Source organism: Hyperoodon ampullatus, assembly GCF_949752795.1.
Source record: "Hyperoodon ampullatus genome assembly, chromosome: 13".
Lineage (NCBI taxonomy): Eukaryota > Metazoa > Chordata > Mammalia > Artiodactyla > Ziphiidae > Hyperoodon > Hyperoodon ampullatus.
In genome coordinates this window covers 11,871,571-11,885,883 of record NC_136926.1, presented here as the reverse complement: position 1 = coordinate 11,885,883, position 14,313 = coordinate 11,871,571, and the positions used below count along the sequence as shown (strand labels likewise).

General features: G+C 47.3%; 1 protein-coding gene across 1 annotated transcript in view; it reads right to left on the bottom strand.

Moving 5' to 3' along the window:
• The window catches only part of KSR2 (kinase suppressor of ras 2), a gene marked incomplete at both ends in the record, with an annotated part of 396,922 nt that extends 385,100 nt beyond the window's left edge, over positions 1-11,822 (bottom strand). Inside the window, one exon of the mRNA XM_079718072.1 lies at positions 11,643-11,822. Within this exon, the coding sequence (XP_079574198.1) occupies positions 11,643-11,822 (180 nt within the window). The remainder of the gene's footprint in view (positions 1-11,642) is intronic.
• Between the last annotated feature and the right edge of the window lie 2,491 nt (positions 11,823-14,313).

Here is a 14,313-nt window from a genome sequence, read left to right as displayed (position 1 = left end):
ACACCAATTCTACAGTCTCTTCCAGAAAACAGAAGTAGAGGAAACACTTCCAAACTCGTTTTATAAGGCCAGTATTACCCTGATACTTAAACTAAACAAAGATGGTATGAAAAAGGAAACCACAGACAATATCCCTCATGAACAGACACAAAAATCCTCAACAAAATTCTAACAAATCAAATCCAGCGACATATTAAAATAATAGTATAGCAACATATTAAAAGGATAATATTGTTTTTTGGGTTTATCACAAAGCACTGTTTCTCCAAGTCAGATAAGCATAAAAATATAAAAAGTGGCATCTAACCTTGCTCTACCTCCTACCTAATAAAAATGAAGACCCTGGATGCCCCACCTGATGGGTTCTTTTTTATACCTGTCTATTCGCCTCATTGCTCAAGTGCATGCCACCCAACCCTGCCCAAGGCACCATCGCAGGGCCTTTGTGGATGGGCACAAAGAGACACACTCATGACTATTTCTGATGGGCATGATACTCTGGGTAGGATTGGTGCACAGGCAAAGGGAAATTTATCATCGCCAGAGACCCCAGAATCCAAAATTCTGTAAGAACGGAACTCATACAGGACAAAGCAGGGAAACAGTGGCTGCAAAATTTGGGTTGGAGACTTGTCAGGAATCTGTGGACATGGCTATTTCTTGTCTCTACTTGGTAGGTTCCAGATCTAAATGCAAACTCTACTTGAGACTTTTGTCAGCCAAAGGAAGGACGGGCCTTATTCGCTCTCCTCCAAAGAGTAGAACCAAAGGATAAAAGACATCAGAGAGTAGATCCAAGTCAACAGAAGGAGGATAATTCTAACCTTTATAACTCACCCATATCAAAAGGCTGACTTATGAAAGGACTTGAATAGACATGTCTCCAAAGGGGATGTACAAATGGCCAATCAGCACATGAAAAGATGCCTACCATCATTAGTCATTAGGGAAATGTGAATCAAAACCACAATGAGATACCACTTCATACCCACTAGGATGGCTATAGTCAAAAAACCAGAAAATAGTAGGTATTGCCAAGGATGTAGAGAAATTGGAAACCTTGCACATTGCTGGTGGAAATATAAAATGGTGTAGCCACTGTGGAAAACAGTATGAAGGTTTCTCAAAAAATTAAGTACAGAATTACCATAGGACATAACCCCAAAGAATTCAAAGCAGGGAATCAAACAGATACTTGTACAATAATATTCATAGCAGCATTATTCGCAGTAGTCAAAAGATGAAAACAGGGGGCTTCCCTGGTGGCGCAGTGGTTTAGAGTCCGCCTGCTGATGCAGGGGACACGGGTTTGTGCCCCAGTCTGGGAGGATCCCACGTGCCGCGGAGCGGCTGGGCCCGTGAGCCATGGCCGCTGAGCCTGCACGTCCGGAGCCTGTGCGTCCAGAGCCTGTGCTCTGCAACGGAAGAGGCCACAACAGTGAGAGGCCCGCGTACCGCAAAAAGAAAAAAAAAAAAAAAAAAAAAGATGAAAACAACTCAAGTGTCTATCAACACAGGATGGATAAACAAAACATGGTCTATCAATACAATGGAATATTATTCAGCCATAAAAAGAAATGAAACACTGATACATGCTATAACATCGATGAACCTCAGAAACATTGTGCTACACGAAAGAAGCCAGACACAAAAGACACATAGTGTACGATTCAACTTACATGAGGTAGTACCTAGAATAGTCAGATTCATAGAGACAGAAGATAGAATAGAGGTAACCATGTGGCTGGGGGCAGGGAGAGATATTGTTTAATGGGTACAGAATTTCTATTTGGGGTGATGAAAAAGTTCTGCAGATGGATAGTGATGATGGTTGCACAACACCATGAATGTCCTTAATGCCACTGAATTGCTCGTTTAAAAATAATAGTTAAAACGGTAAATTTCATGTTATATATATTTTACCACACAAAAAAATAATTATTTATTTATTTTATTATTTTTTGTGTGTGGTACACGGGCCTCTCACTGTTGTGGCCTCTCCCGTTACGGAGCGCAGGCTCAGTGGCCATGGCTCACGGGCCCAGCGGCATGTGGGATCTTCCCGGACCAGGGCACAAACCCGTGTCCCCTGCATCGGCAGGCAGACTCTCAACCACTGCGCCACGAGGGAAGCCCCAAAAATGCATTTTTTAAAAGGCTGCTTTGTGAAGTAGCGCTCCCCCCAAATCACAAAGCCAAAGCTGGACACTGGGCAGGAGGGGGTCCTACACAGCCTCTTAGGGTCCTCTGAAGCACTTGGATATCACAGCTTCTGAGTTTTCTCTTTACCGCACAAGCTTGAGACAAGTTCAGGAGTTGTAAGGCCCAACCCCATAACTGGCATTTTGTTATCCAAGTTGGAGTCTATGACGAGCAAATGGTTTAAAGACTAAAGCCTGCCAGGCACTGATGGGAAGTGAGTCATCTGTGAGCAGTTCGAAGATGCAGACCTGGTATGAGAATCTTGTTCGCTTATGTCACCTGCAGCCCAGCAGGTGTGCCATTATCCCATAGAAGGCCTCCATGGGCTTCGCCTTCTCCCTGCTTCTCACACACTGGGGGCTCAGTTAACAATGACCGAATAAATGAACTGGTACCTCCCTGGATGGCTGAAACACCCCACCCACCACTCAGGGCTGAAGCACCCTAACCTCCCTATGACAAGCTAAAGAGAGTATGATCATCAAAACCGCCAAAGCGAACAATTATTAAGCATTTGCTATGTGCCGGGCACTTTGCTCGGCTTTTTAATGCATGATTCCATTGAATCACCGTAACAACCCCATGTAAAACACTGTCCCAATTTTATAAGCAAGGAAACTGAGGCTCAGGAAGGAGAGCTCATTTGCCCAGGGTTACTTAGCTAGGAGATCCTGCATTCAGACTGGGATCCAAGCAGTCTTACTGTGTAGCCCACACCCTCCCAACTACTCAGCTCTACTGCTTCAAGCACCCACCCAAATTTCCAGGGACTCAATTATGTTATTATTTCTGAGTCTTCATCTCAGTTTTCTCCTGGTCCAGGGAAATCGAAGGCATCCATCTTTGGAACACATCCACAGCTTTAATCGATGGCTGCCTAGAAACTCCAGGGGGCCCATGCTTTCAGTCTTTATCAAGAACAAGATTTCCATTATGGCAAAACACAGAAATCACCTCGATGCTCAGGAGCAGCGCTGACCAAGTGAAATATACAGTGAGCTGCCTGTGTCATTTAAAATGTTCTAATAGCCTCAGGGAAAAAATAAGATACAGGTGAAATCAATTTTAACATAGTTTATTTAACCCAATATATCTAAAATAGCATCATTTCAACATGTTGTCAATGTAAAAGAATACCAATGAGATATTTTGCATTCTATTCTTCATTCTAAGAGTTTGGGATCTGGCGGGTATTTTATAATAATAGCACAGTTCAAATAGAGCTTGCCACATTTCAACTGATTAATAGTCAATGTGGCAAGTGGCTGGCATACTGGACCTCTCAGGTCTGAAATGCCTCCCTCTGGGGACTTCCCTGGCTGGTGGTCCAGTGGGTAAGTCTCCGTGCTCCCAGTGCAAGGGGCCCGGGTTTGATCCCTGATCGGGGAACTAGATCCCACGTGCATGCTGCAACTAAGACCCGACACAGCCAAAAGTATATAAATAAGGCTTTCTTTTAAATAATAATAAAAAAATAAAATGTCTCCCTCTCTTTTTCTCATCTTTCCTTGTCTCTGTAGATGCCCTACTTTGTCTCCATCAGTTCTGTATTTCTCTTCAATCATCATCTGGCGCGGTCACCAATGAGGGCACATGAGTGACAGAGTATTCCATCATTAGGATTCTCATTAATCCCACAGCTCTCACCTCTGATCGCACTGCCCTTATCACCTATGCTTCCTCCTTTGCCTCTATTTGCTCTCATCTTTGCTTTCTTTTCTTCCAGGCCAGGCCACCTCTGGGGACTCCGGGGAGGAGCAGTCAACCTCTTCCTGGATCCGTGGCTGCCTGAATTTGCAGTTTGGGTCAGATCAGTGACTCTAAGCCTCAGTCCACTGGCTTGTAAAACAGGAACAACTACAGTTACGGTCACTCCCCACTGGAGAGACATTCCAAGGGTCATAGAAACCCTGCCCAAGAAAATGACGCTACGCTCTGGCTTTTCTCCCACTGTTGTCCCTTTTCCCTCCCCACCCTCCAGCTTCTCCAGCCTCCCTCCCAGTTGCCATGTCCCCCCACCACCACCGGCTTCCTCAGCTTCGGAACACCTTCCGTTCCCCAGCTCCAGAGCAGCAAGGGGGAAGGGAGGTCCCAAAAGGTGGAGCCCGGCGAGGGGGGTGGAGAGGGGAGCCCAGAAAATGACCCGTCCTCAGGGAGAGGAGGAAGAGTCCTCAGTTTCCTGCCCGTTGGAAGAAGGATAAGAGCTCCCTAGTAGAACCCACCCTAAAACCCCAGAGGGGGCAGCGAACCCTTCAGAAATAACTCTGGCCGCTGACTCAGAAGTTTGAGACCATGTCCCACCCATGCCTCTATGAGAACAAGGCAGAGGCTGGGTCACCGCAGGCTGGGTGCTGTGCATGGAAAACCATGTGCTGCTCTCACCAACGCAGGTTCCCAGATCCTTCCCAAGTGCAAACAGGAAAGACAAGATTTGGGCCTAAGACAACTGCCTCCTTAACCCAGAGCTCTTGGTCATCAAAGCACAGGCAAACAAAAAATAAAACAAAACATAAATCCAGACTGAGGATAGGGAAAAACGGGCCCTTTCCCACACGGTGGGTGAAAGGTAATTTGGCAAAAACCTATCAAAAGGCTGGAAACTTTGCATATCCTTGGATCCAGCAATATTTCACTTCTAGGAATCGAAGACAAGGATGACTACAAGCCACAAGGATGTCTACTACTATTATTTATAATAACGGAACATGATAAACATACACATCTGACAGAATTATGTAAGTTAGATAGAAAAAAGTTAGATAAATTATGCAACAGCCATGTAACACTATGCAGCCATTAAAAATACTATTTAATAAGATGAAAAGATGTTCCTGACATGTTAAGTGAACCTCATATCGCTAGCCTTCATCAAATCTCCAGGCTCACATACCCAACTGTCTACTTCACACACGTAAATGTCTAAACAGGACTTCATGGTCAAGCCCAACCTAATCCACCCCCGGTCTTCACACTTCAGATAATGACACCGCCATTCGCTTAGTTCTTCGGCCAAACACGTAGGAATAATCCTCGGTTCTTTATTTTCCTTCACCCCCGACATCCGATTCACGCGCACCTCCCATGCACGTGACCGTCTGCGACCGGCCACTTGCTCCATCTCCCCACCATCACTCGCGTCAAAAGCAGTCATTCCGGGCTTCCCTGGTGGCGCAGTGGTTGAGAGTCCGCCTGCCGATGCAGGGGATATGGGTTCGTGCCCCGGTCCGGGAAGATCCCACATGCCGCAGAGCGGTTGGGCCCATGAGCCATGGCCGCTGAGCCTGCGCATCCGGAGCCTGTGCTCCGCAACAGGAGAGGCCACAACAGTGAGAGGCCCGCGCACCGCAAAAAAAAAAAAAAAAAGCAGTCATTCCTGGCTTTGACTCCCATACTAACCTCCCAATTTGTCTCCGTGCTCCCATTCTTCTCCCCTATAGTCTACTTTCCCTGCAGCAATCAAAAGGAGCTTTTACATAAGTCAGTCCCCCACCCTTTGCATAGTTAGAACAAAGTGCAAGTATCTCAGCCAAGCCGTCTGTGACTGGGGCCCTGCGTCTGCCTCCCGCTCGTGCCCCTCACCCCTTCCCCGCTCACCCTGCGCCAAACAGTGGTCTTCTTGCTGCTCTCAAAACATGTAGAACGTTGTCCCGCCCAACAACTTTGCACCTGCTGTTCCCTCTGACTTGCGCATTCCCCGGATATTTCATGGCTTGCTTCCTCAAGTCAGTAAAACCTCCCCAAGGGGGCCTTTGCTGATCATCCCATGCCCCTTCCTCTCTTTCCCAAGCTCTTTTGGTTTTATTTTGGATTTTTTCCATAGCTGTGATTCAGTTATATTAGATTGCTCACTGGCCCCCAATGAACCACACCTGCTGGAATCCATACCCTTGGATACTAAGTCCCACACTGACGATGGGCTCAACCACATAATTTGCTTTGGCCAGTGGGACATTAGCAAAAGTTACAGAAGCAGAGGCTTAAGACAGGCTATGAACTGGAGCTTGCCTTCTTGGAACACTGCTGCTGCCACCATGTAAGAAATCTGGACACTGTAAATAAACTGTAGTTCAATGAAAGAAAGAAAGAGGCAGAGAGAGGAGAAAGAGAGAGAAAGGAAGAAAGGAAGGAAGGAAGGGAGGGAGGGAAGGAGGGAGGGAAAGGGAGGGAGAGAGGAAGGAAGGAAGGAAGGGAGAGAGAAAGAGAGAGAAAGAAAGAAAAAGAAAATGAAAGAAAGAAAAAGAAGGAAAGAAAGAGAAAGAGAGAGAGAAAGAAAATGAAAGAAAAAAAGAAAGAAAGAGAGAGAAAGAGAGAAAGAAAGAAAAAGAAAAAGAAAGAAAGAAAAAGAAAAGAGGGAGGGAGGGAGGGAAGGAGGGAGGAAGAAAAGAGAGAGAAAGGAAGGAAGGGAGAAAAGAAAGGAAGGAAGGAAGGAAGAAACAAAGAAAGAAATCTGGGCTGTCCTGCTGGAGAGGCTATGTAGAAGAGAACTGAGGTGCCTGAGCCAATCACTAGCCGACCACCAGCCACATGAATAGGGCCATCTTGGACCATTCAGCCTCAGTGGAGCTGCCAGATGACCACAACTACTGGTCTGCAAGACCAGCCGAAGAACTGCCCAGCCAATCCCAACCCACAGCATCATTGAAAATAATGCGTTATGGTCTGAGGTCCAGTTTCCCAAACTTAATTAAGTCTAGGTATGGTCTCTCAAACCATAATCAGTAATTGAGATGGAACAGATAAAGAACAAATAATAGATATGTGATGGCTAGAACACCCTCGCTGTATAGGAGATTCTGTTACTTAGCCATCCCCCGACCCAATCCCTGATATTTACCTCCACTTGTAATTTAACTGAAATAGAACCCAACTCAGTACCAGCTGCACGTGGCCAGTGCCCACCAGACCTAGTGCCACTCACTCACCTTTCAGATGGCCTCTGTGCCTCCAGGTTCATTTCTCACCCTATAAATCAGGGATCAGCAAACTACAGCCCACGGCCAAGTCTGACCCACCACTTGTTTTTTTAAGGCCCGAAACCTAAGAATAGTTTTTACATTTTTAAATGTAAAAAACAAATTAGAAGGAAAATACTATTTTGTGACATGTGAAAATTATATCAAATTCAAATTTCAAGGACCCTAAATGAAGTTTTATTAGAAAACATTTATTTCTGGGTTGTCCGTGGCTGCTTCAGGCTACAACAGCAGAGCTGAGTGGTTGTGATGGAAACCACACGGCCTACAAAGCCTCAACAATTTACTATCTGTCCCGTTACAGAAAAAGTTTGCTGGTCCCTGCTGCAGGCTGCCATCAGGCTAATCTTTAAACAATTTTTTAATTGTACTCACTCCAAAACCTTTGAAGATTTCTATCTCCCCTCTCAAAGGGATGAAACTGTTTGTCTGACTTCCCGATCCTAAGTTACACCCCAGGAGTTTGTAACCTGAATTCGTTTCCTAAGACACTCTACCAGGTACTCTCCATTCTGGGTCAGCCGGCCTGTAAGCTGCCCCTTGAAGGCAGGAGAATGCCTCCATCCGGTTTGCTGTTCTGGCCCAGAGAGCTCCCCCAACCCGCTGCAATTTAAACACTCCCCATACCTCACTCCATTCAGGGTCCCCAGCTCCCCAATCAAGGATGCTTCCCTAACCACTTAGTCACATGTTTCCCTGGGTGCATTCTATGGAACATCAAGCCCAAGAGATGTCTCTGGAAAAAGGAAACACTGCAGACGCTACCCTCTCTTGGAGTCACAATGTACAAATACAGCACATTAAAGGCTCTGAGAAGTCCTGCAGTCAAGATACCTATCTCTTTTGCTTACCTCAACCTTTCCCAAATGTGTTAACCATGGGATTTATTTTGTTTTCAGAATACTTGTTGACCACCAGCATCTAGTACAGTGCCAGGATTTCAGTATTTGTTGAAAGAATGATAATGCTAGGGTTCCACAGAACATACTTTGGAAATGCTGCTCAAGCTCCTTCTTCTCTCCCTCCAGTCTGAGCTGTTCCCTTCTGTATCATCTACTCTACACCATGTAATGCTAATCATCACCATCAAAGAAGCTATCATTTATTTAGCACCTGCAGGCGCTGGGCTACAGATAGCATTAGACCCTTGAAAATCTCACCTCTTTTCATCCTTACCACCACCTCTGAGGTAGGTAATATTATTCCTTCACTGCCATTTTGCCAAAAATGAAACCATGGGTCAGAAAATTTAAATCACTAGGCCAAGATAAAGTAAGTAGGAAAGCTAGAATGCCAAACTACATCGGTCCAACTCCAAAACTCATGACCTTTCTTCTCTGCCAAGGTACCTCCTGGTAACGTACTGTGGCCAGCATTGCTGGCTGTCCACCCAATGTCCCTGCATGCCTTCTTCCATGCTAGCACAACCCTGATTTTGTATGGAGTAGCAACAGGTCAAACCAGGAAATGGACTGCAACTATCTAAACCAGTCACGATGGTATCCCCACTGCCTTGCAGCTCGGACAAGTGATCTGACCCAGTTCTGGCAAAGAAGACATAATGAAACATCACCTTAGGGGTAGTAAGGCAGAGGTGTCCTGCGGAAACCAAACAAAGATATGAAGCCTTTATTCCTTCCTATTCACCTGGTCCCCCTCTTCCCTACCTTGAACCTGGGTGTGATGGCTAAAGCTTCAGGGGCCATCTTGTGGCCATAAGGAAGAGGCCATGAGAATTCACAAAGACATCAGACCCAATGTCATTAACTCACTGAGCCAACTCAAGCAGCTACATACCTCCAGACGTCTTGCTACTTGAGAAAACTAAACCATTAATTGCTTAACCACGCTGGGTGGATTTTCCATTTCATGCAGCTGAACACATTCCTAACGGACCCACACGCTGTCTCCCATATTACTGTTGGGACTTTATCATTATCCCACATACACATTATTAGCCTTGTCTCCCTCATCATGAAAGTACGCTTCTTGGAGACTAAGTCCATGCCAGATGCTTTTTGTTTCCACGGGGGTAGAGGCAAGGTTTTCAGGGATGGTCTGTTCAATTTACTACTTTCTTTAGTGTTTGTGAGCAGGGAGATGTCATCATTGAATAGCTGAAATATGGCCTCTATCTCCTATTAGATTAGTCTTTCTCGAAGTGTCAATATGAAAACATGCATCAGAAACACCTGGACTGTTTACTACATGCAGATCCCTAGGCCCCCTCCAATCCCAACTGAATTAGAATCTCTGGGATTAGAGGTTGAGAATCTGCATTTTTAATAAGCTCCCTCAGGTGGTTCTGATATATAAAGTTTGACAACTGCTGGGATTTAAAAACAACAACTGTGGATCCAAAACCTATGTGAGGTTTGGCAGGACTTGGCTGGACCCTAAGGCATCAGCTCCTCCCCAGAGGCCCCACCCTAGACCTAGGAAGCCTAAACTGGCATAATTGCTCAAGATCCTTTCTTGGGCAATATGGATAAAGTCGTGGGCACACTCTGTGGCATACTGGGATTAGGAAACTAACAACAGATGCATTCCCAGTAACTGTCACTTCCCACCATACCAATGACCACATCCCCCAGTTTAAAAAGAAAACCACTACGCAGAAAAGAAGCAATGGAATCCATGGCCCACTGCAACAATCACCATGATCCAGGGAGCTCTCAGAGGATGGAGCACGCTGGAAAGAGGAAAAGAAAACTGGAGAAACTTACATAGTAATACACAAACTAGCATTTGGGACTCCTGACTCAGAGGAACAGAAGAGACCTCCGGTGGCCCTTTTGGGTTATTTATTTACAACACGCAATTCTGAACAGAATCTTCTCTTGGGCACTGCTCAGACAGAGACAGAAGGCTGGGCCAGGGCATCCCACACTTTTTCTTCCATCAGCGGAGTCCTAGCCTACACGGCTCTCCAAAGCTCCGAGAAAGAAAATACCTGTGCCTCCCCACAGAATTCCCACGCCTCTGCTACCCCTTGATACTTACGTTATTTCATTTCTGACGATCATTTTCCCAGATGACAGGTGCACACAGAGATGCATTCTAGGGGAGCAAATAGCATACTCAATACATACACACACACACACACACACACACACTAACTCCACTTTCAAACTGGTGACCTTCCTGCCTGCTGACATGCGGCCAAATTTAAAACCACGGAGGAAAAAGGAAGACTTGAAAGTGAACCAGAGATAGATGCTCATCCAGGCTAGAACGGGGGCACAAGGGCTAAAAGGTTCAGTAGGGATTAAAGAGTTCAGGCCTTGGAAACACACGGGCTGGAAACTAGTGGCCATCCCAGCTCTGCACACGCCCGCCCCACCACAGGGAGAACCACCTTCCTTTCCTCCCAGCCCCATGGCCACCACCCTCAGCAAGTGCCAGCTAATGGGAGTTCCCAAATTTAATCAAGCCATGCGTAGCACGGGGCCGGTTGGAGGGAGGGATGTGAGTCGAACCCTAGAGATGTTTCGAACAACGTGGATGCTCAATGATTACGTGGACGCCAGGCATTTTCTAAAGCTCTTGAAACCTTCTTCCTTTGACCAGATGGCCTTCGGAAGAAATAATTTCTGCCATCTTCTTTCTGAGTAACTTTGCATCCACCCCCCCATCCCCCCCACGAAACTGCTTCAAACTCCCCCTCAAGTTCTGTTGGAGAGAATGTTACAACACGCCAAAGATAAAACTGCTGACCCCTTTTTGCACGGTCCCACCAAGATTCAGAGGATTTTCCCACATCACCTGTGTATGCTGATCCAGGGTTGTTTTAGTTTTTTTTGTTGTGTGTTTTTTTTTAAACACGTTTCAGGCCTGCAACAGCTCCCTGCATCAAAATGATTTGATTGGAAATGGGTAGCTCAATGGGGAATTCTTTCTCATGCATCTTGCCTCCTGACATGTATATTACTGAACACAAACAAGCAAACAAACAAACCAAATCCAAGGAGCAAAAGGGGGGCTGGGAAGGAGGCCGAAAAAGAAGAGGTCTGTCTTTACAGGCAGCCCCATTCTGCGAGCAAAAAGCACCTTTTGACCACCTGCAGAATGCGCAAGGTCACGTGGGTTCTCTGCAGCGCCTTAATGTCTTACCCAGCACACAAGCAAGCCCCCGTGGCATATAAACAAATTCACAAGCGGAAAAAAGGGAGAACTCACTCCTCAAAGAGGAAGCGAATGATAACCACAACCGCAAGAATAATAATAAAGAATAACAGTTACTACTACTCCTCCCACCACCCAGCCAAGCGCCGACGCCAGCAGTACAGTAAAGGGACACCCAGTGCAGGCTTTGCAAGATAAATCACAGGAGACCAAATCGTGCCCACCTTGCTCCCCTCCCACCCGCCCACCCCACCCCCAACAAACAGAATCAAGGGAAAGGGGGTGGTGGGGGAGAAGGGGGAGGGAAGGAAGGATGGCTTTCTTTCCACAGGCAACACCTACCTCCAGGGTCCGGATTTCTTTTTGTGTGAGGTCGTTGGAAGTAGCACATTTGGTCCTAAGCCCTTCCAGGTTGGAGATGCTCAGGTCTATCATGTTTTGGACCAACTCGCACTGCTGTAAGGCTTTTTGCAAACTCAGAGGCTGCTGCTCCTCGCTTTTCGTCATGTTTTCCTCGTCCATCGCTTGCTCTGCAAGCCCCCTTCCCCTCCTCCTCCTCCCAGAGAGAAAAAAGGGGGGTGTGGGGGGAGTAGAGGTAGTCTGCCCCCTACGCCTCTCCAACCACTGCGACTTCTCAACAATGTCTCATGAAGAAGAAACCCAACATCTCACACAGGGTTGAGGGGGTGGGGGTGGGAGGAGGGGACAAGAGCCAAAATTTATTATTTTATTTTGGGGTACCAAGCAGACTTCATTAGAACGTCTCCTCTCTCTGAGTCTCTGGTCCCTGAAAAGGAGAGATGCTGTTTCTCAGAAGCAAACCAGGTGATGTGATGCTGTCTGTACACTTAGGGAGGAGGAGGAGGAAAAAGAGGAGGAGGAGGAGGGAGAGGAGGAGGGGGAGAAGGAAAATAGCGCTCACTCTTTACACACCGGCTCCGTGAAGGACAAGATTATATATTTTTGGCTGGCTGGCTTTTATGTCAAAAAAAATCTGGTTTGCCCCCCTCCCAGTTGCAGTGACACGGCATTGTCCACCGTTTGTGGTGCTTTAGGGCGTTCTCAAGATGCTGTCTGCATTGCTCCCGCGGCTGCGGCGCCGACTGCGGCTGGTTGCTGGCTCGTCGTCGCGCTGCTGCTGCTGCCGCCGCCGGGCTCCGGGGGTGACGGCTGCTGCATTCGCTCCTGCCTCGCTCCACTCCGACATCTTGCCTGTCAATCAAGGTGGCGGGGGGGGGGCAAGGGAGCGCCGGCGAGGGATGGAGAGCAAGGGACCTGCAGGGGAGCGGGTTGGTGGAGAGGCGCGGTGCGCGCATCCGCCCCCGCCGGGCCCCGGCCCCGGCTCGCCAGGGACCCGCCGAAGGAGGCGGAGGAGGAGCGCGCAGGCTCGCGCACCTGGCCGGGAAAAGGGACGACTCCCGGCGGCGGCAGGGGGAGCGGGGGGCGGGATTTCTAGGGGATGCGGAGCTCGCGTGGCAAAGTGAAATTACTACCGGGCGGGCGTGCGAGCGAGCAGTCGGCGGGCGGGGGCGCGGGGGAAGCGCGCTCGGCGGGCCGAGGCTGCTCCCGGGGGCGGTAGAGATGGCAGGGACTGTGCTACAGCGCGGAGGCTGGGCCGAGGGGGCGGGGAGAGGGATTTGGTGGCCGGGTGGGGGTGGGGGCCACTACTACGGCACCGCTCTCGCGAGACGAGGCCGGAGCGCGGCTCAGCAGGTGCACTCCCGCAGGGAGCAGGTGTGCGTCCAACTTTAAACCCCGTAGTGCATGCTGGAGAAACGTCAGCGTGAACCTGGGCACGTCCTCTCTGGCTTTCTAGCTCTGTGTGTGTATGTCTGTGTGTGTGTGTGTGTGTGTGTGCGCGTGTGCGCGCGCTTCTGCCTTTTTGCTTGTCGTCTCTTGATACTGGGGGAAAATGAAACAAACCTGGTGATCTCCCATGAGCTGTAGGAAGCTGCCTCCCAGAACTGTCACCCCGGCCTGCAATTGCCCTGAGGGGTGGCTTTACATTTGGAGAGTGAAAGGGGCTTTGCTTCAATCTGATTGTTACCATGTCCTACATGTCCTGCATGGTCTGATCCCAGTCTACCTAACCCCCCTTATATCAGCAAATTACGGTCCCAGAGTTAAGAATGGATTTTACGCTACAAACAACTGCTGGAGAAGGTGCGGAGAAAAGGGAGCCTCCTGCACTGTTGCTGGGCATGTAAATTGGTGCAGCCGCTGTGGAGAACAGCATGGAGGTTGCGGAAAGAGCTAAAAATAGAGCTACCATATGATCCAGCAATCCCACTCCTGGGCATATATCCGGAGAAAACCATAATTCGAAAAGACACATGCACTCCAATGTTCACTGCAGCACTGTTTACAATAGCCAGGACATGGAAGCAACCTAAATGCCCATCGACAGAGGAATGGATAAAGAAGATGTGGTACATGTATACAATGGAATATTACTCAGCCATGAAAAATGAAATAGTGCCATTTGCAGCAACATGGGTGGACCTAGAGATTGTCATACTGAGTGAAGGAAGTCAGACAAAGACAAAGATCATATGATATCACTTACACGTGGAATCTAAAGAAATGGTACAAATGAACTTATTTACAAAACAGAAATAGAGTCATAGATGTAGAAAACAAACTTATGGTTACCAAAGGGGAAAGGGAGGGGAGAGAAAAATTGGAAGATTGTAGTTGACATATACACACTACTATATGTAAAACATAACTAATAAGGACCTACTGTATAGCACAGGGAACTCTACTCAATAGTCTGAAATGACCTATATGGGAAAAGAATCTAAAAAAGTGCATATATGTATATGTATAACTGATTCACTTTGCCGTACAGTAGAAACTAACACAACATTGTAAATCAACTATACTACAATAAAAATTTTAAAAAAGAAAAGAATGGATTTTACGTTTTTAAATGGCTGGGGAAAAAATCAAAAGGATATTTTGTGACGTGAAAATTAACAAGGAATTCTAATTTCAGTGTTCATAAATAAAG